The 26,655-nt window shown below is 42.0% G+C and overlaps 1 protein-coding gene across 1 annotated transcript in view; it reads left to right on the top strand.

The window, feature by feature from the left end:
• The first annotated feature begins 1,136 nt into the window (after nt 1-1,136).
• Nucleotides 1,137-26,655, top strand: part of NPC1 (NPC intracellular cholesterol transporter 1) — a 27,076-nt gene continuing 1,557 nt past the window's right edge. Inside the window, exons 1-23 of the mRNA XM_069004614.1 lie at nt 1,137-1,394; nt 8,163-8,285; nt 9,518-9,624; nt 10,209-10,384; nt 11,261-11,428; nt 12,045-12,294; nt 13,553-13,629; nt 14,265-14,635; nt 14,983-15,209; nt 15,589-15,689; nt 16,612-16,714; nt 17,655-17,844; nt 18,247-18,429; nt 19,078-19,192; nt 19,998-20,125; nt 20,215-20,355; nt 20,933-21,022; nt 21,136-21,326; nt 22,117-22,232; nt 22,807-22,936; nt 23,630-23,830; nt 24,614-24,845; nt 25,894-26,007. Coding sequence (XP_068860715.1) covers nt 1,317-1,394; nt 8,163-8,285; nt 9,518-9,624; nt 10,209-10,384; nt 11,261-11,428; nt 12,045-12,294; nt 13,553-13,629; nt 14,265-14,635; nt 14,983-15,209; nt 15,589-15,689; nt 16,612-16,714; nt 17,655-17,844; nt 18,247-18,429; nt 19,078-19,192; nt 19,998-20,125; nt 20,215-20,355; nt 20,933-21,022; nt 21,136-21,326; nt 22,117-22,232; nt 22,807-22,936; nt 23,630-23,830; nt 24,614-24,845; nt 25,894-26,007 — 3,612 coding nt within the window. The 5' untranslated portion in view covers nt 1,137-1,316. The remainder of the gene's footprint in view (nt 1,395-8,162; nt 8,286-9,517; nt 9,625-10,208; nt 10,385-11,260; nt 11,429-12,044; nt 12,295-13,552; nt 13,630-14,264; nt 14,636-14,982; nt 15,210-15,588; nt 15,690-16,611; nt 16,715-17,654; nt 17,845-18,246; nt 18,430-19,077; nt 19,193-19,997; nt 20,126-20,214; nt 20,356-20,932; nt 21,023-21,135; nt 21,327-22,116; nt 22,233-22,806; nt 22,937-23,629; nt 23,831-24,613; nt 24,846-25,893; nt 26,008-26,655) is intronic.

Raw genomic sequence — 26,655 nt, 5'->3', positions numbered from 1 at the left:
ATTAGATGTTTTATTCCAGCCGAGCAGTGCGCGTTACCTGTCTGGGAAGGCAATAAAGTGTAGGGGAAGGCAATAAAGAGGTGGGAAAATCAGAGACAGCACGCACGGGAATGCCTCACGCCCTGCTTTTACTGTGCCTCCTCCCAGCCAGGTCCCGAACTGATCCCAGAGTCCAAACAGGCAGAGCTCAGGGTGACAGAGCCCAAACGCAGATAGCTTCGGCAGAGCGCACGCAGCACTCCCAGAGCGGCTGATTGCGACAGCGGCCAGGCCACCCGGTGTCAGCGCGTCGGGAGCGGACCGGGCAGCGGGCACAGCCCCGGGCAGCGGGCACAGCCCCGAACAGCGGGCACAGCCCCGAACAGCGGGCACAGCCCCAGGCAGCGGGCACAGCCCCGGGCAGCGGGCACAGCCCCGAACAGCGGGCACAGCCCCGGGCAGCGGGCACAGCCCCAGGCAGCGGGCACAGCCCCGGGCAGCGGGCACAGCCCCGAACGGCGGGCACAGCCCCGAACGGCGGGCACAGCCCCGGGCAGCGGGCACAGCCCCGGGCAGCGGGCACAGCCCCAGGCAGCGGGCACAGCCCCGAACAGCGGGCACAGCCCCGAACAGCGGCTCTTGGCCGGGCAGCCCGCGGCCCCGTTCACTGCAGCGGCACGGCACGCAGGGCTGCGAGACCAGACCCTGGAAATCACGAATCAGTGAATTTGAAGCCAAACGAAGGCGCTTTTGTCCAATCCAGAGGTTTTTAAAGCGACTTTTGATATTTACAAACTAGGCGATTAACACTCCAGCGCCCGGACAACGCCCCTGCCCAGCTGCCGGTGCAGACTGGGCGGGATGGTCCCTCCCGGAGGGGCACGGCTGCGCTCCCACACTGGGACGAACCTCCCGCCGAAGCCCCACAGAGCATCCCCCCGCCCCCGCCCCTGCCCTCCGCGGCTCGCAGCGGCCGTGGCGTGACGGGCGGCCCCACCCACCGCCGGGACAGGCCGTGCTGGGGAGGCGGTGCCGGGGGCGGTGTTTCTGGGCAGCCGTGCTGGGGAGGCGGTGCCGGGGGCGGTGTTTCCGGGCAGGCAGCGAGTAGGGAGGCGGTGCCGGGGGCGGGCAGGCGGTCGCGGTTGGCGGCGGCACTGGGGCGGCCCTCGGCGTCTCCTCGAAGGGCCCGGCGCCTCCGCCTCGGCAGGCGAGAGCGGCTATTCCGGACTGCGCTGGCGCGGCTGCCTTGCCGCCGCCTCCTCCTGCTTCTATTCGCCGCCGCCCGGTGCTGCTGCCCACAGCGTCTGCCGGTCTTCCGCACTTCGGTCCGCGCCGCCATGGGGACTCCTCAAGGCAGCCCCGGGCGAGGCGGCCTTGGCTTCCTCTTCCTCCTCCTGCTTCTGTTGCCCGTGCGGGTAGGTCCCTCCCGGCAGGTCGCCGTGGGGTGAGGAATGCCGGGCCTCTTGGCACTGTGGGGAGGAGAGGGAGCGGGGGGTGGGCACCGGGATCCCGCGGGTATTGCCTGGGGCGGGGGGACCCGCGGTGTTCCCCGCGCATCCCGCAGCCGGGATGTCCCCGGTGGTGGGGCTGGATAAGGGCGGCGGTGTCCCGGGTTAGGCCCCTGGGCTCGGGGCGGCGCGAAGCTGAAGCGAGGTACCGGGGTGTTCCCTCCTCGTCCCCGATGGGACTCGGCCCCCCTTCTCCCGTGCCCCTGGTCTCCGTCGGGACGGGGTTGACAGCCAGTGGCACAGCGGGCCCGCCGGGGAGCACCCCCGAACTTCAGCCTCTGGCCAGTCCCCGTCCCCTGCGGTCGCCCCCGGGATGCCGCGTTCCCGTGGCGTGCCCTGGTTATGCAATGCCCAGTGCATGTGAGTGGCCACGCAGTCACATGCTCGGCAGAGGCTTGCAGATGTCCTCGGTGTCTGGTTCGCTTTGCTTGGGGTGTAACTTGCGCTAGGTGACAGCTCCTTGCAAGTAATGGTCTGTGCGGAGTGAGAGCTGCTGTTTATTCGTGTGTAGTAGTTACACTACGCGTTTCCTTAAAATTGAGGACTAGAGTATGCTGGACTTCTTGCTGCTTAAGGGAAAAAATATGGTAAAACATTCACTCCTCTCAGTTATGTTTTGTTATGCTGTAGTGCAAGATAGGAGCGGGATACTCCACATTCCTCTGGAGAAACAAGGAGTGTCTTGTAAGCCTTAGTGGTTGGCTTTCTTCCCCTCTCTACCTACATTGAAAACATACTTTCTAGGTCAAGTCTTATGATTAGCCCTTTTTAAATATAGGAGTTTGTTATCTTGTGTGTTTGCTGAGGTTCTTCTGTTCTAATATCCTCCTCAAAAAAACTTTTAAAGAGCTTGAACATGAAACTAGGAGTTCATTCTTCTATTACCACTGGAGAAGGTGATTGTTAGTAGTGACTCATGATCTTCAGGTGAGTAAGTAATGGTACTTCACACCTAACCAATGCACCTTTATGTAATGTTTTTTGGAGGGAGATACCATCTTGGAGCAATGAGGTGTGTCCTAGGCTGGTAAAGAAATTACAAGATGCTTTTCTTATCAGGAGGATACTGGCTAAGAGGAACTTGAAATAAGTTCCCCAAATATTTAGGGGGCATCCTTTTAGAGGCTTTGTGGTCCCTCGAAGTAAACTTTACAGAATTACTTTAACCATGCAGATCTCAGTTGTGTACTGTAAGAAGGCAGAATCTGGTTCTGTTGGGGAATTTTGCCATTAACTCTTATTTACAGCCTGACACTTCACAAAGAGGACCTTGATATCTTTCAAAGACAAGCTAGTCCTTCAGTTAGGCTGAGCCTATATAGTGTTAGATGCTTGCAGAAGAGAAGCATTGTGAAGGTGAACCTGTTCTCTCCCTCAAGTGTACTGGTGGTGTAATGTTTTTGTGCTTTCAGTTGTGATGTTTGTAATCCAAAGTGCCGTATGTCATGTTTTTTCTGCTTCAAAGCAGTCGGTGGACTGGAGTGGCACTTCAGTTCACAATCCTTCCATTACATATGTGTTCACAGTGAACCTGAAGTGTTCAGCCTGTATCTTTCACTCTGAACAATGCATGGTACAAGATATGTGCCAGCTATCCATTACTATTTTGTTTTCTTATGGCTGTCCTAATGCACTGGATGGTATTTGTGTGCTTAATGGCCACTATTGCAATTGATCTTTATATAATTATACTAAATCACAAGCTGTTAAACCACTGGCTAATCAAGGTTGGATACGGGTTTCCTATCAGCAGCTGGGATCCCAAGCTGCAGGATATATTTGATTTTCTGAAATCCCATGGGAAAATGTTAACGACAAGTGCTGCTCTTGCCAACTGGCCTGCAGTGTGGTGTTACCTGACCTTGGACACAAAGTTCTGAAATGCCTGTGTGGAGCAGTTTCCTTGTTAGGGATGGCAGTGTAGCTCCAGAACAAGACAGTAACCACTTCACCTAAATTACTTCCTGGAAAATCAGGAATGACTTGTTCAGCCTTTCTGGATGGAAAGTGAGGAAGCTGCCTTAGAAGGGGAGAGATGACTGAAGGGAAGGACTGGTAGAACTGAACAGTACTTAGCTGGGTAGTAACCAAAACAATCCAGGTGTTGTGCATTATTTTTATTAACCTGCAGGACATCAGAGCTGTTTTGATGCAGATGGACTAAGTTGCAGACAGGTGCTAGTTAGGGACCCTGCACTTTCTGATCATGCATGCATCCTTGTCAGCTAACATCAGCTTGTTTCCACAGATACTGTTCTATTACTATTATTGCAACTTTCTCTTCCTACTTGCCTTTGACTTTACTGTGACATTGGAAATGTACTTGGATAACTCCAGGACTGTGGCTTGCTTTGCCTGACCAGGAGTAGTAATGATTTTTCCATCTGAAGGGGAACAGTCTCCTGCCTATGAAGAAAGGAACAGGAGGAGCTTGGCAGATAAAGCATGGCTCTGAATTGGCTGCCTCTGAACAAGTTACTGAAAGAGGCAAAGAGTAAGAACTAAACCTGTAAAGTTTCCTTTAGTCCGTGGACCTCCTTCTCTGCAAGAAGGGTTGTGAGGTAATATGCAACTTCTGGGGCACATCTGTGAACTTGACTGGTCACCTGTTTCCATAAACCAGTCTTCCCATTTATTAAGGGTGGTGGAGTGATTCCTTAGAACTCTCAACTGGCAATAGCAGATATTAAAGGGAGTGTGGGGGAAGGGTGTGCTCTTTCCTGGATTGATCTTTTTGCCCTGCAAGATCCCAGATGCATCATCCTAGATGAAGGAAGGGGAAACAGCTGTATCTGATGCTCTTGCCTTTTCCATACATTAGTAATCTTAGTTTGAAGAGCCAAACAGTGTTCACTTGTCATCTGGTATTTGCAAGACCACAAACAGTTGCTGTTTCTGTGTACAGCATCATCATTGTTCTTTGTCTGCTTAACAGCTATGTATTCATTGGTGGTAGTGGCAGTGAATGTTGCTGGAAGCATCGAAAATTATTGGTTTGTTTCAACCTGCAGTTGAAGAAACTTGGGCTGAAGTAAAGGTGTTTATGATCTGTTGGAACGCTAGTTCTATTACAAATGAATGATAATGCCTGGGAACCAGAAAGCTCTAACAGAACTTTTGTGGAATGTCCATACTTGCTCATGTGCAAGTTCTTTATAAGGGCTTCTGGAGCCTTGGCCTGAGGTGAAATTTCTCTTCTAGAGTCTATGAAGAATAAGTCTGCCAGAAATAGGAATATAGTTTTCTCAACTCTGAGAGTGTACTGAGGGTTAGTGTCAGTGCACTGACAGATGGTTTCTAAGATGTGCTAGAGGCAGGAAGGAACAGCCTTAATCTAAGGTTATGTTGTGTTGCTTTATGAAATACTTAGGAAAGTCCCGTTTTAATATATGAAGTACTTAGTCATGTGATCTTAAAAGAAAAACACACAGAAAGAATCCAAAACCATGAACTGAGTCCTGTGTTACTTATGGAGTATTATAAGTATTTTGCCTTGTTTAGAAGGCAGCTGGGTTCAACATAGCATTTCTCTGTTACTTTGGGGGCTAGGCTTTTACCCACTTAAGAAACTTAATGCCCAGGTGAGCAATTATGTGACCTAAAAGTCTGACTCTGCAAGCAGCAGCTTTGTTAACTATGGCTTATTTACAACCACACTTACTCATCCCTATCTCACCCTACCCTCATAGGAGCGTTCTTCTGAAAGAATGGAAAGAGCAAAGTGCTTGTCTTAGTCTGTAACTTAATCTAGCTTTTGCTAGAGGGTTTTCAAGGGGAAGAACTATCAGCTGTATCTTTTCTGTGGTACTGGAGTAGTTACTTGTGTCCCTGAATACTGCCTCAACCATGGGAGATGAGCCCTCTCCCGCATTTTGTGGCTGACTCAATGGTAAGCAGGCTATTAACTTGTTAGCCCTCGAGAGCTGTTGTGTTGACTTTAGGCTGTTGATGTCTAATGATTTGGTGGTTTTTAGGCTTATTGACTTGGTTCAATAAGTAATTCACTGTAAATCAAGCATCCCCAAAGCTCACTGGTTCAGGGAACAAACTCACACTTTTATTAGTGAAATCCTGCTAGGTCATGGCATAAATGTAAAATCTTAAGATGTTTCTGAAACTGCGTTCTTGGTGTTAATACTGAAACAGAGTATTCAGACTTGCAGTTCTAGGCCTAAGTGCTCTTCTAGTAGTTTAAAACAGCTGATCTGTTCAGCTTTTCTTAAACAGGCTGAAAGTTTGAGTGGCAAATGTTGTTTTTTCCATTGTATGTTTTACTGTTGTGGGACTTCAGGAACATGATTTGAAATTCTTTATCCAAATTCAAATGTAAACTATTACTAGGCCAAAGCTTGTCTTGCTTTATTTCTCTTTTGTTTAGCTGAATACATTTTGGTACATCACCAAGTGTCATGTGCAATTAAGTTGTTTTATATTCTGTGCTGAAAATGATGACAGAAAGCCTTGTAGGTAAATTTATAGACATAATACAGATTGTATTTTGTTTTGTATCCATGTAGCTATAACCAAGGAATTGCTGCCTTGAAATACAGAGAATGTTTTTAAAACAACTGAACTATCAGTCTGGCTGATGTGGTAGCTGAAATTTACTCAAGTTTTTCTATGCAAGCGGTGCCCTGATAAGTTTAACTGCATTACCAGTTTTCCCATACTTTTGACTCTGGAAGAAGCGAAGTCTTTCTCTAAAGAGTAGGTTGATGAATTTGTGTGTTTTAAAAAATAAGAAGTGTTAGATAACAAGACTTAATGAAGGACAGAAAGTGTTTTTTAGAAAGGATGATTACAAACTGTTCTAGACTAAATGTGGAAGCCAGCCTGATACTGAAGAAATAACTAATCCTTTTCTCATGGGCAGTGTGAAGCAGCTCCAAATTCTTTGCCCTTTTGCAAGAATAGTAGTGAATCTGTGCTTCCTTGTGAAGAGACAATTTGCTTCTGATGCTGGTACAAACAGTAAAACCATTTTCACTGCTAGCAGATTGTTTGCTATTAAAACTGGGGCAGATGTGAGGAAGCAGAGCTGAAGATGATGACTTCTACATTTGCATCATAGTGTTAACTTCTTAGATTAACTTGATGCATGCACGGATTTACAATGTAGTTTTGAGAAATTGTCTACAAGTTATGGAAGTTTGACTTTTTGTCTTATGCTGGTGTTAAGCATTCAGTGTTTAAAAGTGCAATCTTAAGGAGTGTTTTCCAACTTGCATTGTAGAATACAGCAATACTTTGGATAGAAGAACTGCTAAAACACACAAATGAAATGGTGATCTAGATAAGTGGTACTTAAACTGACTTTTAGAGCTGGCTTGCAATGAGTAACTTTGAGTCAGCCTATGTTGCCCTGGTTAGGTTAAAGAGGAAACAAGTTCTGGGTTGAGTAAATTGTTGATGGTTATTGTCCCTGATAAACAACTAACTACTGATGTACTTTTTGAAGAACTGTCAGTGTTGTTCAGCACAAAAATGGATGTTATGGAGGCACTGTGATTCTGGGTAGCTCTTGGGTATTATGAATACAGCCTTTCAGGGGCCTCTCTGGTCAGTAAACAATACTATTCATGGTCAAGCACAAAGCACAGCAGTCTGTCCTTGCAGCATACACATATGGTATCTCTAAAAATGCTGGGTCAAGGTTGTTAAGGAGATCAAAATAGGTCAGTTATCTCTCAAACTGTAGTAAGCAAACCCCTGATCAGAGCTGGCAGAAGTGTAGTAAATGTTTGTGCAGTCTGCTTTCTGCTTGCAGCCCAGGTGGAAGGAAAACCTTGGAGCGGTCTTAAAGCTTTTGCTGTAAATAACTTGTTATTGCATTAACTGTTTTAATTTTCAGAATAAATATTTTGGCTAGTATCTTGGATATCTCAGTGTCAGTATCACTGAACAAAGATAAAAGGGTTTCAAGGTGCCACTGCCCTTTTTCAATTTCTTTTATGTACATAATAAAGAACAAATTTCTGAATTATCAATAGTCCCTTAAATTAAAACATCTTTAAGCTCTTTTTTCACAGTGCTGTAATCCCATTTAAATGTTCCATGCTTAGGTTTGAAAGTGGTGATGGAGGGCATCCTTTGAGACTGTGACAATATATGTATGGCAAGTGCAGATCTATGAAGTTCTGTTTCAGAATCCTCTCTATGCCGTTTCCTCAATCTGTCACTGTAATGAGTTTTCAGGAAGGATCAAAAGGTGGCAGGAGGAAGTGAAATTGCACATAAACAATGAGTTTCTCTCCATGTGCACTGAGTCATGTGCTCTAATGTGACAGTTTAACCCCCCAATTATTTTGTTGTCTTGCATGAACAAATTCTTTTCTAAACCACCTTGTACTTGAAGGTGCTTTTCAGGTACTGATTTAGGTTTTTCTTAAGTAACTCTTATGCTTGATCTTAACTATAGGCAGTGCACTTCTTGTTTCTGTAATGGTCAGGGGAGGGTGGGGAGCTGAGCTGAAGATCAGTGGTGATGTGCACCATGTCAAAAACACCTGCTTTTCTTAATGGGCATTTTATGTAGTACACACTGATAACTTAATTAGCAGGAAATTATTTAATCTAGACTGTAAGAGGCTTTTGGAGTAGTAGCACATAAATTCCACAATAGCTGAGATGTTTGGCAACTATTCCTCACAGTTAATCATTTATCTTGTTGATTAGGTACTTCCACAAATGTGTGTCTGGTATGGAGAATGTGGAGTTGCTTCTGGAGACAAGAGGTACAACTGTGCTTATGATGGACCACCAAAAGCACTACCAGAAGATGGCTATGACTTAATGCAGGTGAGCTTCTCTTGGAGGCCTGCTGCTAAAAAAATCTCCAACACTTTAGAATTCTGCTTTGAGTTCTGTTGGACCTGTGCTATGACTTCTCATCCTAACCTGATGAGAAAGTAGACAGATTATCTCTGATTTCCCAGGTCCAACTGGGTGAAGGTGATTTACCTCAGTTCCTTTTCAGAGATACCTGAAGTCTCCAAAATGTGATTAGAGGCTATCACAGACAAAACCTTAAATATAGGACTTGTTCACTTTCCTGCGAATTTTCCTCACTGGTTTGACTACTCTTTAATCAGATTGCTTTTTTTAAGGCTCTCCCAAAATATATGTTCCACAGTTATGCCCTTCTGATCTCTAAAGGACAGGGCTAAACTATTTTCCTTCAGATGATCGTTCCTGATAAAGGAAGGTGATAACTGACACTTGTTCAAATGGAGCAAATTTGGACAAAGTAGCTGTGCCTAGTGTGAGACTGTATTTCCTAACTTGGGCTCCAGCTACCAAAGTGAACAAAATCACAGTCAGAATAAAGTTTATGTATTTCATGCACAACACAGGATGATATTGCCAGGCTTGCCTTCTGGTATCTGATAGTTCAAAGTTTTAAAGAGTGAAATAACTACAGAGTTAAACAATGGTTTGGCTGGTGACAGGAATGACTTCATTAAATATTTAGTTGAGCTGACTACTGTTGTGTATTGTTTCTGAAGACTTAATGTACATTTATTGGATGCTACTATCAGTTATACTTGTATTAAATACATTTGTCTCTGTAAACTGAACATGAAGTAGCTCTTCCAGGTAATTGGTGATTTTGTGATTAGTAGCTTGCCTTCTGAGACTTTGAAATCTGGTACTATCCAGGAGGAGGATAAACTGCAGGAATACTTTCAACTTGGATAAATACGTGTTGTTGTCCTCTTACCAATAGGCTCTCAAATGCCATTATCACTATATATAGACCCTGGTGACTAAAGATATCTGAAGGAGCTTTTCGAAAGGAAGTGCTGCATTGAATAAAAGAAGTGAAAAAAGTGATTCTTCTCTCCAGTCTCTAAACAAAAATCTTGTTTGCTGGACTGTTTTTCTCCTGTGCATCTCCCACAGCAACAGCTACTGTGTTGTGAAATATGCTGAAGCAGAGCCCATTATTGTAATGGATTCTGAAGTCTTAAACATGCTTATTCTTCTTTTCCTCTTGATCTTAATGTTGTTTGTTTTTTTGGTTTTTTAAGGAACTCTGTCCAGGTTTATTCTTTGGCAATGTTAGCACTTGCTGTGATGTTAATCAGCTTCAGACTTTGAAAAATAACTTGCAGCTGCCTCTGCAGTTTCTCTCCAGGTATGCTAATGAATGGCAAAACACCTAGTTTTGTAACAGAGTAACAAAGCACTTGTCTTTAAGTAGACTGTAGAAAAAGTGTTGGTTTCATTTAAAGGATTATTGGAGCAAGCTGTTGGAATGACTTGCTCATCTAGAGCAGCAGGCTGTATTGTCATGAAACACCTACTTGCACTCTGGATTGACTTAGCTGGTAGAATAAACATTCCCTTAGTTTGTCTCAAACTACTTTATCTAATGAAACCTTGAGAGGAGGGTAACATAAAGTACCATTTGGTCTTGTTCTAACTAAGATGTTAAGAAGTCTTCCTGCTACCAACAGTTAAGTTTTTCTTCAGATTCTAGTAAAATTACTTAAATCTGCTCTTTGAGGCAGACAATTTAATTAGTGAATTATGGTGCTTAAAGTTGTTCATCTGTAGCATCAACAACAATTGTTGTAGTGCTGATTAAAAGCTTACAGAACTTAAATATTTTGTCCTGTCACACTGAGCAGAATGTTTGTTTGCAAGCTACATCTGACTTGACCTACATAGCACCTTTACCTCTTAATCTGATTGCTGTTCATTGGCTTTTCTACCCAGATGTCCATCGTGTTTTTACAACTTGATAAACCTCTTCTGTGAACTGACTTGTAGTCCAGATCAGTCTGACTTTTTGAATGTTACAAGCACCATACCTTATTATGATCCCATTTTAAAAAAGAACAAAAGTAGCATTACAGAGCTGCAGTACTTTATTGGAGATCGATTTGCAAATGGTGAGTAAACAGTGTGTTAATTTACCTTGGCTTTTGGTAACAAGACCAGTGCTTTTTCAGAAAGAACTGGGAGGTAGAAACATCCCTCTGACTGCCTTTTTGAAGTTTGAGTCTTCACATAGGTAACAGCAGGTCCCCCTTAAAACCCATGCAATACTTAACTTCTGCCTGGGCAGGGGACATTACACTGACACTGTTAAATTAACAGTGTTTTTAAAGGTTCAGCTGGGGCTGAACATCTATACAAATGGCTAATAGCTGATAACCCTGATGACTTTAACTTCACAAAAATAAAGTTGTTGCCAAGCATTGAATGTCCAAAGCCTACCTGATACTAAAACAATCTGGCAAGTATGATAATAAAGTTTGTACATGGTGTACTACAGTGGTTCTGTAGAAGGCACTCAGTCTTGAAATGGATTATTCTAGTCCATTGTCAAAATCAGATGTTTTTAGAGAACAGAATATTTGGGTTGTATTTTGATTTTGTAGCAAGCTTTCAGTCTTTTTATGCTTTTTGCTGTAACCTTCAATAAAATTGAGACAATTGAAAGTCATATATGGCCTACAAGTTGAAGGTACTTAAATGCTTTTCATAGCTTTCCCTGAAAACAGTATTAGGTAATGTTTCCTGTCAAGCAGAAAAGTAGGTCCTAGCATAATGCAGATTTGAGTGGCTTTCTCAGAGCAAGGTAGCTGTAACAAAGCATTGCAACCTTGAATACTGTAAATACAACTGAAAGCATTAGTTCACTATCCTAAGATGTTTCTGTTTGAAAGCTGTAAGTATGTTCCTGGAACTTGGGGAGTCTGTAATGTTGGAAATACTTGGAATGCTTACTCAGATTATAACATTGGTTTAATGACTCTTCCTAGCAATGTACAATGCCTGCAAAGATGTGGAGGCTCCATCAAGCAATGTTAAAGCACTGGGGTTGCTGTGTGGGAAGGATGTCAAGGACTGCAATGCAACCAACTGGATTGAGTACATGTTCAGTAAAGACAATGGACAAACTCCTTTCAGCATAATTCCAATCTTTTCAGGTAAGAAACTTAGAAGAGTTCTTGCCTTTGAAGCTCCTGTCAAAGGCTGTGTAGATAGAACACTGATTTTTAAACAGCTGCCCAGCAAATGAAAATCTGCAGTCAGAGGCTTTCAAAGCAATGTGAGATTAACTTACCTGTTTTCTTGATTTCTGCTTGGAAACCATACTTTTTTTTCTATGTGGCTTTTTACTGTATAAATCTCTAAAACTCATTAATGATGGATTGAGCTTAGGAAACTGGCTACTTGTATTCCTTGGGAAATGGGCAGTACCCTCATCCTTGAGGATTTCTTTATAAGGAAATTATTGTTGCACATTTCACAATGTGAACACATAAGGGGGGTGACAAATCATTGCTGGGATGATAGAAGTATGTGCTTATTACTTTTACAGACTGAAGTGTTATAGACATGACCAGTTGTTTATTTATTAGCCAACTGTAAATAGTTGGGACCTGCTGTGGAAAAGGCAGTGGAGTTTTCATCTGTAAGACCAAGAAATGCTATGCTATATAGGGGCTGGGGGCTTTCATATAAAGGGTTAACTCACTTAACTGTGAAGGTCTGAGTTTTTCCTGGTAGTAAACTGGCTCTGCAACTTGTGATTTGTCACAGATGTTCCTGTCTATGGAATGAATCCTATGAATAATGCTACCAAAGGCTGTAATGAGTCCATGGATGATTCAACAGGACCATGCAGCTGTCAGGACTGTTCAATTGTCTGTGGTCCGAAACCTCAGCCCCCTCCATTGCCTCCTCCTTGGCTATTGTTTGGCTTGGATGCTGTGTATGTCATCATGTGGATCTCCTACATGGGCTTTCTTCTCATATTTTTTGCACTGGTTTTTGGAGTCTGGTGTTACAGGTAAAGCATTCAAAATGCTGAGCTCTTCAAGTCACTTTTTTATCCCTGAGAACTTCTTTGCCCTGGTCAGATTCTTATGTCCTTACTAATTCAGCCAGCCAAAAGTCATGTTCTGTAGCAGATGCCACATATGCTGACAGAGAGTGTTGTAACAGCGAAAACCACCTGGTAGAAAGTGATTGCAGAAGTTGGTTTAGTTGATGCAGAACTGTCTTAGCATTCCTAGCTACAGAATCACATACACTGTTCTTCAACTTTCATAAGCAAGTATGCAGAAGTCTGGGAAAACACACATTCATAACAAAACAATTACTGCCCTATTGCAAATTAAGTCGTGAATACTTTTTCCTAGTCTCCTATTTTGAAAAAAAAACCTAAATGAAAGCTGAGCTTCCAGTAATTATAGCATATCACCCTTGATCATGTGGCTGGAGCACCTCTCCTGTGAAGACAGGCTGAGAGAGTTGGAGCTGTTCAGCCTGGAGAAGAAAAGGCTCTAGGGATTACTTACACGGCACCTTCCAGTACCCAAAGGGGGCCTACAAGACAGATGGAGCAGGATTTTTTTACAGGGGTATGTAGTGACAGGACAAGGGGCAATGGTCTTGAACTGAAGGAGAGTAGGTGTGGATTAGATGTTAAAAACAAATTCTGTGCTATAAGTGTGGTGAGGCAGTGGAAGAGGTTGCCCAGAGAGGTTGTGGACTTCCTGTTCTTGGACATGTTCAAGGCCAGGCTCAATGGGGCTCTGAGTAAACTGATCATTGAAAGGTGGCCCTGCTCATGGCAGAGGAGTTGGAACTAGATGATCTTTAACGTTTGTTTCCAACGCAAACCACTCTGTGATTCTATGATTGATGAGTTATAACCAGGAAACTAAAATTGCTCTATAATAAGAATTAAATCTGTAGGGAAAAGGATAGTGGGTGTGACAGTTTGAAACATGTTCAGCAGCCTTACCTTACTGGGCACTATGAAATGATAGGTGTGTTTGAGATGCCTGGTTCATATTTCTAAAGTAAAAATCTCCTGCAAATTTCAAATAATAATCACTTTGAAGATATTCTCTCTGTTGTTAATGCTAGCGATATTCTAAATGTGCATAAAGAAACTGTGCTTGATGTAAGCTGGAAGAGTTTATTAAGACAGCTGACATGGCTGTATGTTGTTCCAGAGGATCATAAAGCTGGAGATTGTTGTACAAACAGTACAGATGCCTTTCAGGACAAGCAGGATAACACAGCTTTTCGCCTTGCAGGAGGCGGCACTTTGTCTCGGAGTACACCCCGATTGACAGCAATGTAGCCTTTTCTGTGAATTCCCACGGCGACAATGGTATGGCTTGGATAAGAGTAATAAGTTTGTTAGAAATTCAGCTTAAGTGCATCCCTTTTGTATGGATGGGCTCTGGAGTTCTACCTTTGTTAGGCTAAAAGTCTGTTCCTAGATAGCCTTCAGCCTTTTGACCAGCATCTCTTCTTTTAGAGTAGTACTTACCCCTATTGTACTGGATGCTGAAAGCCCTGGGTACAGACTTCATGGATCTAGCTAAGCTCCAAGGAAATTCTGGAGGGCTTTGTTGCAGGGGTTTGGGGAGGGCAGCATGATAAAGTCAGTTTGATCATGTTTTAACTCATCCAAGCATCCTATGAAAGAACTGTAGTTTAACTTGTGTACCAGCTGAGGTAGCTTGTTTTATTGCTTATGTATCTTTTAACTGCTTCCTCCTTTATTTGCTGCACCCACTGCTGTCAATCTTACATTACAAGGGGTAGTGTAGGTACAAGCTGTTTTCTGCCCCCTTGGCCTCAGTCAGGGATTAGTCCCACGGTCTGACTGTCACTGGAGGCATAGCTTCTGGTGCTTCCTACAAACAGCTAGAATAAAATTTCATCTTTCTCAGTGGGCTCCAAGAAATTGCTGCTTAACTGACTTCTCAAACATTTACTGTTTACTTCTTGCTCTTGCAGGAAAAATTACCTGTGGTGAAAGGCTTGGTGAAAGGTTTGAGAATGGTCTGAGGATGACATTCACGTCATGGGGGGCTTTCTGTGTCAGAAATCCACGTCCTGTTATCCTCTTTTCCGTGGTCTTCATTGCAATGTGCTGCTCAGGCTTTGTATATATTAAAGCAACTACAAATCCTGTAGATCTCTGGTCAGCCCCAAGCAGCCAAGCCCGCAAGGAGAAGGAATACTTTGACATGCACTTTGGGCCTTTCTACCGTACTGAACAAGTTATTATTCAAGCACCAAAGAGCCACCCAGAGACATACTCACCTTACCCATCAGGAGAAGATGTACCTTTTGGGCCTCCCCTTACCAAAGATATTCTCCATCAGGTAATTGGGACTTTCCAAGAGCAAAGACCTAAGCATACTTAACAGGTATAACCACATGGAGCTGGCTTCCATCTGCAATGTTACCCATCAAAACAGTCACTTGATGTTCATATTAAAAATCCTAGTCTTACTACGGAAGCTTTTTGCTGAAAACCTGTTAGTGAGACACTTGCAAGCTAAATCCCAGTTCTTAGTATGAACACAGAAATAACGTTTTGTAACGTGCTTCTATTGATACGTGCCTCTGTCTCTTGAAACTTGCAGGAATATAGCTGCACTTAGGTTCTGTCTTGCAAGGGAAGTGCTTTCTTGTGCTGCTCTTAAGCTATGGTTTGTTTTTTCTAAAGGTACTGGATTTGCAGGATGCTATTGTCAACATAACTGCTACTTATGACAATGAGACTGTAATGCTGAAGGACGTTTGCCTGGCTCCTCTTGCTCCCTACAACAACAACTGCACTATCCTGAGCGTACTCAACTACTTTCAGAACAGCCATTCTGTTCTGGATCACACTGTTGGGGATGAGTTCTTTGTCTATGCTGATTACCACACTCACTTCTTATACTGTGTTCGGTAAGCAGTACAATTACATGGTTTTTAATCAAGTTGCCAGTTAAACTTGGTTTGGTATGGATGCTGACTGGTTTACCTCAAACAAACAAACATGTTTTCAATGCCTTTGAGGAGTTCTGGACAGATCAGTTTCTAAGCTTTCACTTTAGTTTATAGTTCAGTTGGTTAGAAGGTACTCCTTGTCTTAAAAGCTATAAGGCAGATACCTTTAAAATGGTTCAAAGATCAAAGCAAATGTAGCACGAGGGCAGCGTACCTCTAGCAGTCTTGTCTTGTTTCTGTCTTCATTTTCAGTGGTAACACAACAGCTTTCTTCTGTTTTGTGCTGTGCCTCAGCTGTCAAGCAGAAGCTAATAATTATTGCTGGTGATCTCTTTAGGGCTCCAGCATCACTGAATGACACGAGCTTGCTTCACGATCCCTGCTTAGGAACGTTTGGTGGACCTGTATTTCCATGGCTGGTGTTGGGAGGATATGATGGTGAGTGGCAAAACTCAGTATTGCAGTTTAAGTCTGAGAGGACATACTTGTGTGCTGTCCTTGGTGCTAAAGGTGCATTCTCATTTAAACAGGTGTTTAAATGCACTCCAGAGAAACTGGAGTTTTGCTAAACTTTCAGTAAGCAAGGGTGTTTTAAGTAAGTTTTCAGTAGACCAGTGCTGGGATTGGAGGCAGACTACTGTGGAAGTGCAAAATGCAAGCAAATGTGTAATTGGAACATAGTTGTCATCAGGACAGATGTTCAGTCTACTTTGGGCTTGGTGAAAGATAAAGACCTGAAGTAACTCAGGTTGGTGTGTTGGGATATATGTGTATTTTGCTTTGAGTTAGAATAAAGTTCTGTCACTGGTCTGACAAAGCAGTTAAGAATAGATTAACATGTTCACAAAGGAAATTCTTTCATAATTACTCTGAAGCCAAGATTTTGTTCAAGCAATTTATCTAATTAAACATAACTTGGTAGTATATTTGTGTTTGATATATTTAAAATAGTGTTTAAAAGCAAACACTTCTTTATTAAATTGTAGAGGATTTTTATTTGCTTTGAGTAAAATCTGAGTATGCAAGAGGTACAGTGTTTAGGAAGCCACATTTCTCATTTGATGGAAAGTCATAAGTAGTGGTTATATAGTAGCTCTTTGTCTAACCATGCAACAATTTAATGTTGGGGTGTCATGAGCATGTTAAATAATGAATAATTACTCTTGAATACAATCTGGAATGCTTATCAGCTTCTGTTCTTATTTCAGTGGTGTGTTTGAGAACTCAGTGGGGTTCAGTGGATTTGTAGGGATGGGATTGCTTTGGGCAATGCTAATTTTGAACTTATTTGTATCTGCTATACAGATGTACAGAATGTAAGTTCCATTTTTTAATGCCAAGCTTTTTTTTTCTTCTGTAGATGATAACTATAATAATGCTACAGCTCTTGTTATTACTCTTCCTGTAAACAACTACTACAATGACTCAAAAAAGCTGATGAAAGCCTTGGCATGGGAAAAAGAGTGAGTAGTCTCTCTGTGTTCTGAAATACATACAAGACTTAAAATGTAGATAAACAAGAAACACCTGTGCTGTATTGACATTTTTTCAGTATAACTACAGGGATCTTTTGAGAGGCAGAAAAACTGGTTAAAAACAGACTGTGCTGGTCATAAGACCTTCACTTTGTCTGCACACTTCGTTTGCTTTGAGACATAGGTTCTAGTCCTCTTAGTGATCATCTAGCCCAGTAGTACTTGCCAATAAGTAACTTCAGAAAGGATATATTTTATATCCTAGATTTAATTACACAGGTAGATTCTTAATTGACTGGACCATTAACCATGAGTGGAAAGGTCAAGCCTGATGCTGTAGTTCTTCACCTTTAATTTTTAAAATGTCATCCAGGTGAGCATCTAAGGCTTTCATCCCCTTTCCCCCTTGAAGAGCTAGCTTGCACAGGCCAGTTGCTCTGGCTATCAGTTCAGATAAAAACTACTGTACTAGAAAATTGTGATAAAATAAAAGTATGACAAGTATCTGCCTGTGTCACAAACACCTCTCAAACTGGGGAACTGAAACAAGGGCTAATAAATTGTTCTGCAAGTACTGCAAGCAAGCTGTAGTCATCTTTCATGTGTGTATTCCTAGGTCTATCTTTGAGGAAAATTGTACTTAGAGTTTGAAATAACTCATGCAAGATACGTATTTGTCCTCAGACTCTGGAGAGAACATGGGAAGTATTTCAGTGTAGTGTGTTTCTAGTGCTTAAAATAGAGCAGGTATGTGTAGCCAGCACCTCTCTTCTAAAAATGAGAGTGGTCCCTCAAAGTACCACAGTGGTACTGGCCACAGTGCCACACAGATGATGTAAATTTGCCATCAACTGATTTTTCCAAGTATTTCTAGTGGAAGATGCTTTATCCTTTAGAGTGTGATTGACCTCTTGATTTTGTTTTTTAGATTTATTAACTTTCTGAAGAGCTATAATAATTCAAACTTAACTATATCATTTTCTGCTGAACGGAGTATTGAAGATGAGATCAACCGTGAAAGCAACAGTGATATTAGCGTTGTGTTGATAAGCTATCTTGTGATGTTTGTGTACATCTCCATAGCTTTGGGACATATCCAGAGCTGTAGAAGACTGCTGGTATGTGTAGAGTTTTCATTGCTATAAAGACTGAAGCTGGAGCTTGCTGATAGCTTTAGGTGATTTAACTATTTTTGCAGAATGCTGGTGTTCAGTTTTGTATTAGAGCACTGAGTCCTCCTTGGGCAGGAGTTAGGAGGAGCATTGTTCTTGTTGTATTAGACAATTCATATGTGCTTCATAGTCTCAACTAAGTTCTTTAACTTGAGATGTTCAGTTAACATCAGCTTTAAGACTTGTAGCTTCAAGGTTGATTATTTTTTTTAATATTTGGATCTTCAAAAAAACCCAGAAAAGTTTTCCTCTGCGTAGACTAAATGTAAGAATATGGCTTTTGCCTTTGCTATAATCTGTTTTGTGGGATGATGCTTGTTTGGCTGATGTTCAGTACAACTTTTTTAGGTGGATTCGAAGATCTCTCTGGGCATTGCAGGCATCCTGATTGTACTGAGCTCAGTAGCATGTTCTATAGGCATTTTCAGCTACTTTGGAATCCCCCTGACACTGATTGTGATAGAAGTAATTCCTTTCTTGGTGCTGGCTATTGGAGTGGACAACATCTTCATTATGGTTCAGACACTTCAGGTATTTATTCTTTCATACAGACTCTTCTAAAAGTGCCTGTCATTTTTGAAGTCTGTAAACTTGGAGCAGGAAGTCTCCTGCACTCTGGTGCTCAGCTCAATCTGAGCAGCTCTGGACTCTGGATATCTAGTGGAAGAGAGCCAAGAAGCTGTGTACGTTCTACCTTCACAAAAAAAACCCAGTTTATGTCTCTGCATTTTTCTTACTGCTGCTTGATATCAAAATAATTGTAGAACTCAACTGGTATTTTTATCACTTGTAATTTTAGCATATTGTAAGCAGTAGTCATTAACTAAACTACATGCTTAAGACTAGGGACTTCTGACACTAAGTCTTAGTGGGTAATCAGCTTTTTAATTTGACAGCTTCAGTAACTCACTGAAAATGGCACTGCCTCTGTCAAGTGTGTGGTTTTATCTGAAGTACTAAACTTATAGTACTATATTTTAAATTTGAAGCAAGACAACAAGTAATGTTCAGGCTGCTCTTGTTTTAGAGAGTCTCAGCTGTTTGTTATCTAACTCTTGTTAATGCAGTGAAAACACCAGGAGAGTTTAGGATATTTTAAAGTTTTGGATTTTTTAAAGCCATATGAAATAGCTTTATCGATTGCATGATTCTTAATAACACAGTTTTGCCTTAAAACAGAGAGATGAACGCCTTCAGGGTGAAACTCTGGATCAACAGATTGGCAGAGTTTTGGGAGATGTGGCACCTGGTATGTTTCTCTCATCCCTTTCGGAGACTGTGGCATTCTTTCTTGGTAAGACTCCTTTAATATTTGAAGATAAGGGCCTTATCATAACTGCATGTTGCAAGAATAAATGCAAAACTAAAATATAAAAGAATTTGTAGAGGCAGTTTAACTTAGTTGTTTGTTGTTATAATCAAGTTAAACTTGACTTCTGCTGAGGATAGGCATTGGAGTACTTGAAGAATTTGGCACAGTTAAAAAGATCCAGTTCTGAATCTGTCAAACTTTCCAGCAAAGGCAGAGGTTTTTACTGACTTGCAATAACTGTCAAGTAAATTTGACCTTATGAATAGATCAAATATCAGGGTGTATGAACTCCTACATTGCATTTAGTCATCTTCCACTGCTTGGAAAAATGCCCCTATGACAGATGTGCATTTGAGGTTCACTTTACAATATGTTTTAGAGGTAAATCTTATGTTGTTACCCTACAAGTATAATTTGGCCTTCTTTCAAAATGGCTTTGTTTACCTGCAGTGGAATTTGTTGTTGGATCAGCTTGCATTGGAATGGCTTAATATGGAAGCAAGATGTTGCATGATGGCACTCCTTAACTGCTGTTACAGTCTGCACCTAACTTTGGAATTGAGAAATATCTTAGAACTAGTCACTCCTTTGCACAGCCTCAGTGCTGATAAACAGGTCAAAGACAGCAGCTGTAGCCAGCCTTGTATGGGCTGTTTCTTTTGCTCCAAAAATATAGGCCCTTTGTCCTGCTGTAAGGCTACCACTTAAACTGGGTGTTTGTCTAGAAAATACTCGTGCATTTCTAGGAGAAGGGAGCTCTCCTAACAAACTGGGTCGCTTCCTCCAGGGACACTGTCTACGATGCCAGCGGTTCACACGTTCTCCCTGTTTGCTGGAATGGCTGTGCTCATAGACTTTATTCTTCAAGTCACTTGCTTCGTGAGTCTCCTGGGCTTGGATATTAAGCGTCAAGAGGTGAGTATAAGTGCACCTGTAACTGCAGTGTAATGGGGATGATGACATCTGCAGAACTGCACTAACTCTGGCATTTAATCCCTTTTCAGAGGAATAGACTGGATATTCTGTGTTGCATCAAAAGCAGTGAAGAAACGGGTGGAGTCCAGCATTCTGAGAGCATGTTATTTCTGTTCTTCAAAAATCAATTTTCTCCGTATCTGCTTAAGGATTGGATGAGACCAATAGTAGTATGTATAGTCTATTTCAAGTAAGCAGTCATCTAAACTTGAGCAAAAGAGCTGTGAGCCTGAAGGCCTAAACAGGGAAGAAAAATCTTCAGTACAGTGAAACAAATGAAGCTTCTAGTATTTAATTTTCAGCATTAGTATAGAAATAAGCTTTTGTAACTTCAAAAGTATTTCAGTGAATAGAGGCTTGATCATGGATTGTCCAAAGCCCAGATTTAAGGGTTGCATTACTGACAATCAAATTACTTTAGCCTATGTAAAAAAAATCAGCATGTGTTGGCTTCTACAGTGCATTAATCCAGAGTGTTGTTGCCAAGTCTGCGATTCAGTTTTAAGGTTACTGTGCTTATTTACAGAGGGTATTTGTATCTTTCACTGTGGATTTCTAAGAATAAATTTTCTTACAGTTCCAAAGGGACCTTGGAGTTAAGTACATTTTACTAGCACTGTTGTACTAAGCCTGGCTAGTGTATTCAAACTAGAGCCTCTTTGCATGGTTCCTATTAGCTTAGCAAATGACTCCTGTTGCTTGTTGTTTCTGTACAGTTCTCACGTCCATGGATTTGCTTTTTTGCAGATAGCAGTGTTTGTGGGTATCCTGTCATTCAGTGCTGCAGTTATGCACAATGTAGAGATTGGACTGGATCAGTCTCTCTCAATGCCAGATGTAAGTCTTATGATCGTGTCACTGTTCAGCAGTTTGTGGCTGAATTGAAACCTGGATACCTTGTTGTGCTACCTGAACATTCCGTAATAGTAACGGAAAAATTTCCCTTGAAGGACTCCTATGTAATAGATTACTTCAGCCACATCAGCAAATATCTGCATGCGGGTCCCCCTGTCTACTTCATCCTAGAAGAAGGACACAACTACACCTCTTTGGAAGGGCAGAACATGGTGTGTGGTGGAATGGGATGTAATAATGATTCACTTGTCCAGCAAGTCTTCAATGCTGCGGAAATTGGTAGCTAGTAAGTCTTTTATGCTTGTCTCTGCATAGCTGCATGGAAGAGATGTAGCTGACTGGTGTGTCCTCCTGATTTAGCTCAGGCTCAGCTGTTGGCTGTAAATTGGCATTCTGTTGTATTTGCTTTATGTTGTGGGCTTGGGAGGGAAGGGGTTGGAAGCAGCTGTGTGACAGTCTTCTAGAGTGAGGATAAAACCTGTCTGGACTGGTGGGGGATACATTGGTGTACTTGGGTTTGGAGAAGGGGCTTGATCCTTCAAGGAATCTTGGAATGGTAGTAAGAGAAACTTGTGAAAACTTCTCAGTAGGGTTATGATATTCTGGAAAATGACTGCATGCTCAGCTTCTAAACCTGGTGAATAAACGAGGCTAGCCTAGGGAGCCTAAGCAGGAATTTTTTCTGCAGCTAACAACTCAAGGAAGTCTTTTCCCAATTCCTTCCACTGTAGTTCATTTCAGCCTAACTTGAAGGAGGAGCTTTGCTTGAAAACTGAGCCAACAGGGTGTGGAATAGGGCGGGGAACAGAGCGGGCAGGGAAATGGAAAGCTGAGCTTGGCAGTAGAACTGGATGCAGTGAAAACGCTCCTGCTGTTTGCTAGCTGCAGTGTTATGAGCTACCTGAGCATTATGGCTCTTGGATGGGGTACTAGAGCACGAGACTATATGGAGAACTGAGAAGATTTGACAAGAATGAGTTGACATGGCATAGGTTGGCACTGGAGAGATCAAGTGATGTGTTCTGGAATGAAATATAAAATTACTGATGATGGATATGTCATGTTACTCTTATTAGCACGAGGATAGGCTATGCCCCATCATCCTGGATTGATGACTACTTTGACTGGGTGAAGCCACAGTCGTCCTGTTGCAGAGTCTACAATACCACTGGGCAGTTTTGCAATGCTTCAGGTATTGGCATCCATCCAGTTGCTAGTGGATTAGCTTGGTTTATACATTTCACAGCCAAAATTTTGCTCATGGTATGAGCCAAGTGAATACCTTTCCTTATTGTAAGGAGGCACCTCTTGAATTGCTCTCTTAATTTATTTGAACTGCTGTTCGAGTGAGCTTAAATATTCTGCTGGAATGCTGCAAGTTGGAAACAGCCTACCTAGACAGCCAATGTAACTTGCTGTAAAAATTTTGATCCTTCTGTTGGTTTTCTTAGAGCACACAAACTTGGTGCTTTGGTTTTATTCAGGTCCTTCAATTTGGTGTAATTCTCATCAGATCTAATGAAGATAAATACACAAGTAAGAGGTCTCTGACAGCAATAAATAAAAGTAACAATAAATAAAGTAGTAGCAATAAATAAAATTAAGGACTATGAATCTTATATGGACTTTCAGGATGGATCCGTTAGTTCATCAGTAAAAATGCTTTTTATGGAATTGCATCCTGTAGTAATACAAGTCAGAAGTTACTACTGTTAGGAAAAAGAATACTTGATCCTGTAGCTGACCTTTATCCTATATTTCTTCAGTCAGCGATCCATCCTGCACTAGTTGTCGACCACTGACTCAAGAAGGCAAGCAGAGACCCCAGGGCAAAGACTTCATGACCTTTTTGCCAATGTTCCTGTCGGACAACCCTAATCCTAAATGTGGCAAAGGGTAAGAGCCTTATTCTATAGACTTTGCTCAGACCAGTGCATCAAAGATACTTGCTCTGGATTTTGTCTGTAAGGTTAGATATCTAATGTCCTCCTAAAAGCCAGAAACATGGACATGTCACCAGTTCTGGAGTGTTTTCTGAAAAGAACAAATGCATCATCAACTAAATGGAATAGCAGCTTTTCCCTGTACAGAGAGACAATGTCTGTGGTCAGTCTGGTCTAGAATATCCTGTGCCATCTTGAAATGTATTGTGCTCTGAAGCTTGTATAGTTTTGGAAACTGCTGGAAACAACTACGAGCTGTTAGCCCTCTAAAGGGCACCTACTGAGCTGAAGAGGGACTTTTTACAAGGGGGTGTAGTGATAAACAAGGAGGAATGGCTTTAAGATGAAAGAGGGTAGGTTTAGATTAGATGTTAGGAAGAAATTCTTTACTATGAGGGTGGTGAGGTACTGGAACAGATTGCCCAGAGTACTTGTGCCCTATCCCTGGGAGTGTTGAAGGCCAGGTGCAATGGGATATGAGCAACCTTAGTCTAGTGGAAGGTGTCCCTGCTCATGGCAGGGGTGGAACTAGACTGTCTTTATATTCCCTTGCAACTCAAACCATTCTATAATTCCATAAGATTATAAAAGCTAATAAATTTCAATGGTGCTGACACTGATATCCAATATGTCCCTGTTTTTATAGAGGACATGCTGCCTATAATTCTGCTGTCAACTTTATAAATAACAAAACTGACATTGGAGCCACTTATTTTATGACTTACCATACTGTACTGAAAACATCATCTGATTTTATTGATGCTATGAGGAAAGCTCAGATTATAGCAGACAACATTACTGAAACCATGGGCATCAAAGAGAAGAACTACCGGGTGTTTCCTTACAGGTATGATTAGATGTTTCTTGCCTTGGTGACAAATACTTGAGCAATGCAGAAAAGGAGCTGGCTAATAACATCTTAGAAATGTGGGTTTTGCCTAGCAGAAGGTAATGCAGAGATTTGGGAATTTCTAGTAAAACCAGAAAGATAAAATTTACATTCATAGCACTGGCCTCTTTTTACTGTAATCAATAACTAACTTACATCCTTCACTACATAGGTAGCTCTGGCTCCATTTTTGGGCATTTCCTAGCTTTTACAGTAGGGTTTAATAGTTGGAACATAAGCAGATATATTGACATGGGTAGTTGCAAGCTGTGATGTGCATGTATTGACTTCAAATAAGTTATTTAAATGTAAAGCAAATGCAGCAGCAATGTCAAGTATAACACTACTACACTAAAATTGTGTTGGAGTTGGTATCTGTACATCTGAAATACTCATCTCTTTGCATCAAAGAATCCTACCTGTACTTATGGTCCATCTGCAGTAGCTCCTGCAGATATCACAGTGGATCTGAGGACCTACCTCCTGGTATCTACTGTAGCTGCTTATATTGAAATATGGGTATTACCCTGACTTTGAGACACATCTTTATTTGAGGTATTAGTGAGGAGTTGACTCCTACAGAATGCTGGCTGTTACATGACATTCCACTGATACAAAGAAGCCAGGTTCTGTTGGTGACTTCTGTCAGGGGGGAGCTACTTTATCCTTAGCACAGAAGCTGATCTAATATTAGCATACAAAAGGGAAGATGGCTAATGCCAGCCTTTCTTTTTTCCACAGTGTGTTTTATGTCTTCTATGAACAATACTTGACAATTGTGCACGATGCTATCTTCAACCTCTGCATCTCCTTGGGATCAATATTTTTGGTGACAACTGTGCTTCTTGGTTTTGAAGTATGGGCTGCTGTTGTGGTTTCAATAACTATTGCTATGATCATCGTCAACATGTTTGGAGTGATGTGGCTCTGGGGCATCAGCTTGAATGCAGTTTCATTAGTAAATCTTGTCATGGTAAGTCAACAAGACATCCCTTTGCTTCTGTTTCCAAGTTTTGAACAGTTCTGTGTCCTACACATATACTCAAGATACTGAGCAGTATTCTGCTACTAAACTTCGACAGGCATTTGAACAGTAATTGGAACTACCTTAACACATCTAGAAGAAGCAAAAACAAGTTTATTCTGCCAACTAGTCCTGGTACTGATAAAATACAGCAATTGAACTGAAGCTATACTGCATCTGGTGGAGGTCACTCCTGTTTTGCAGCAACAGCTTTACTGCTGCTATCTGGGCTTGGTGCTGCTCCACGTCAACACAGGTGGTTCATGCTGAAGGGGAGGATGTATAGGTCTGTGTTAAGGCTTCTGCTGTATTTATGTTCTACAGAGTACATCTGGGATATGCTAGCACCAGTATTGTTCTTGCATAAGTGGATGGAATCATTTGGGTGGAGAGAGCCTTGGTAAAGCACTCCAGTATTAGCTCCAGCAAGCAGCTATTGGTTGCTCTGGCTTACGGTGTTCTCTAGAGGTTTGTGGCAGCTGTGAGGGTTAGTGTAAACTGCTGGCCCATGTTAGTTAGATGTATGTTCAAGCATGCATCTACTAGATAAGGCTAAGTGTTCAGTTAGTGTTGTAAATGACTGATCAGCTAAATTGTTATGGTATCAAATCAGGACGTACATTCAGTGTTATTCTAAAGCAGTGTTACTGCAGCTGATAGTTGTAAATTGATCCTGCTGTTCAATGTTCACTGCAATGCACTGCATCAAAGCCAGCTTGCTTCAACATCAGGAAACTTTTGACCTCTGAAACAATGTCATGTTCTGCTTCCTGTTTGTCTGTTAGCAATGACTGGTGGTAAAACACCACACAGTGCCTGCAACAGCCTCTGGGAAGCAACTAACACTAAGCTTGTAACTTCCCATGGTACTTAACCCTAAGGGCTGATCAGAGCTGATAGGAATCTTTCTAGCCCATCCCGAATTCTGAAGAGAGACCTTGCCATCAAAGTGCTCATTTAACTGGTGTTTTCATGCGTGTTTCCTTTCACTCTCCAGAGCTGTGGTATTGCTGTGGAATTCTGCAGTCATGTGACAAGAGCATTCACTGTTAGTACCAAGGGCAGTAGAGTAGAGCGTGCAGAAGAAGCTCTGTCTCACATGGGCAGCTCAGTGAGTATCTGCTGGGTGGGGAGGGGAAAATGAGTAGCCAAGTAACAGCCTTACTATTTTAAGAAATATTATAGATGATAGTCTTAAGACATAAAGATGGCCTTGCCTTTTGTTTTTGGAATGCTTAAAGCTCTTAAGGTCAACCTAGGCTTCTACTAGTAATAGGGGTGATGAAGACTCATTTTTAATCTCATGTTATTGCTACCTAATAGTAGAGAAGAGCTAAATGCTTTAGCTGACCTAGTAGTTTGGATAAACCTCAAATTGTCCCATTAAAGTTCAAGTGTTTCTCTTCCAGATAGTTAGAGGTGACTAGGAAAGGTTGTTGTGAATATGGGATGGAGTTGGAGCTTGTAGAAAACAAGCAGGGCTCAGTGTTTAGGCAGTACTGATCGTAGACTAAATATGGGGTTGGAATGGACAGTTCTTGTGATGTGTGTACTGCAGCCACATACAGAATTTCACTGGAACACAAGGTAATTTAAGTAATGGTTTTCATCTGTATCTGGCTCAAGCAAAAATTAATTAGGTGACTGCACAGATCAAAGTGGGCTTTTAATCATACTGAGTCTGTCCTGTGGGATCAAAAAGATGAACTCTTCTCCTGAGTACATCTTGATTTGGTTCTAGACTGGCAGGGCAGGAGGA

Source organism: Aphelocoma coerulescens, chromosome 2 (genome assembly GCF_041296385.1).
Source record: "Aphelocoma coerulescens isolate FSJ_1873_10779 chromosome 2, UR_Acoe_1.0, whole genome shotgun sequence".
Classification (NCBI taxonomy): domain Eukaryota; kingdom Metazoa; phylum Chordata; class Aves; order Passeriformes; family Corvidae; genus Aphelocoma; species Aphelocoma coerulescens.
Note: the sequence above shows the minus strand (reverse complement) of the source record. Positions and strands in the feature narration are given on the sequence as shown.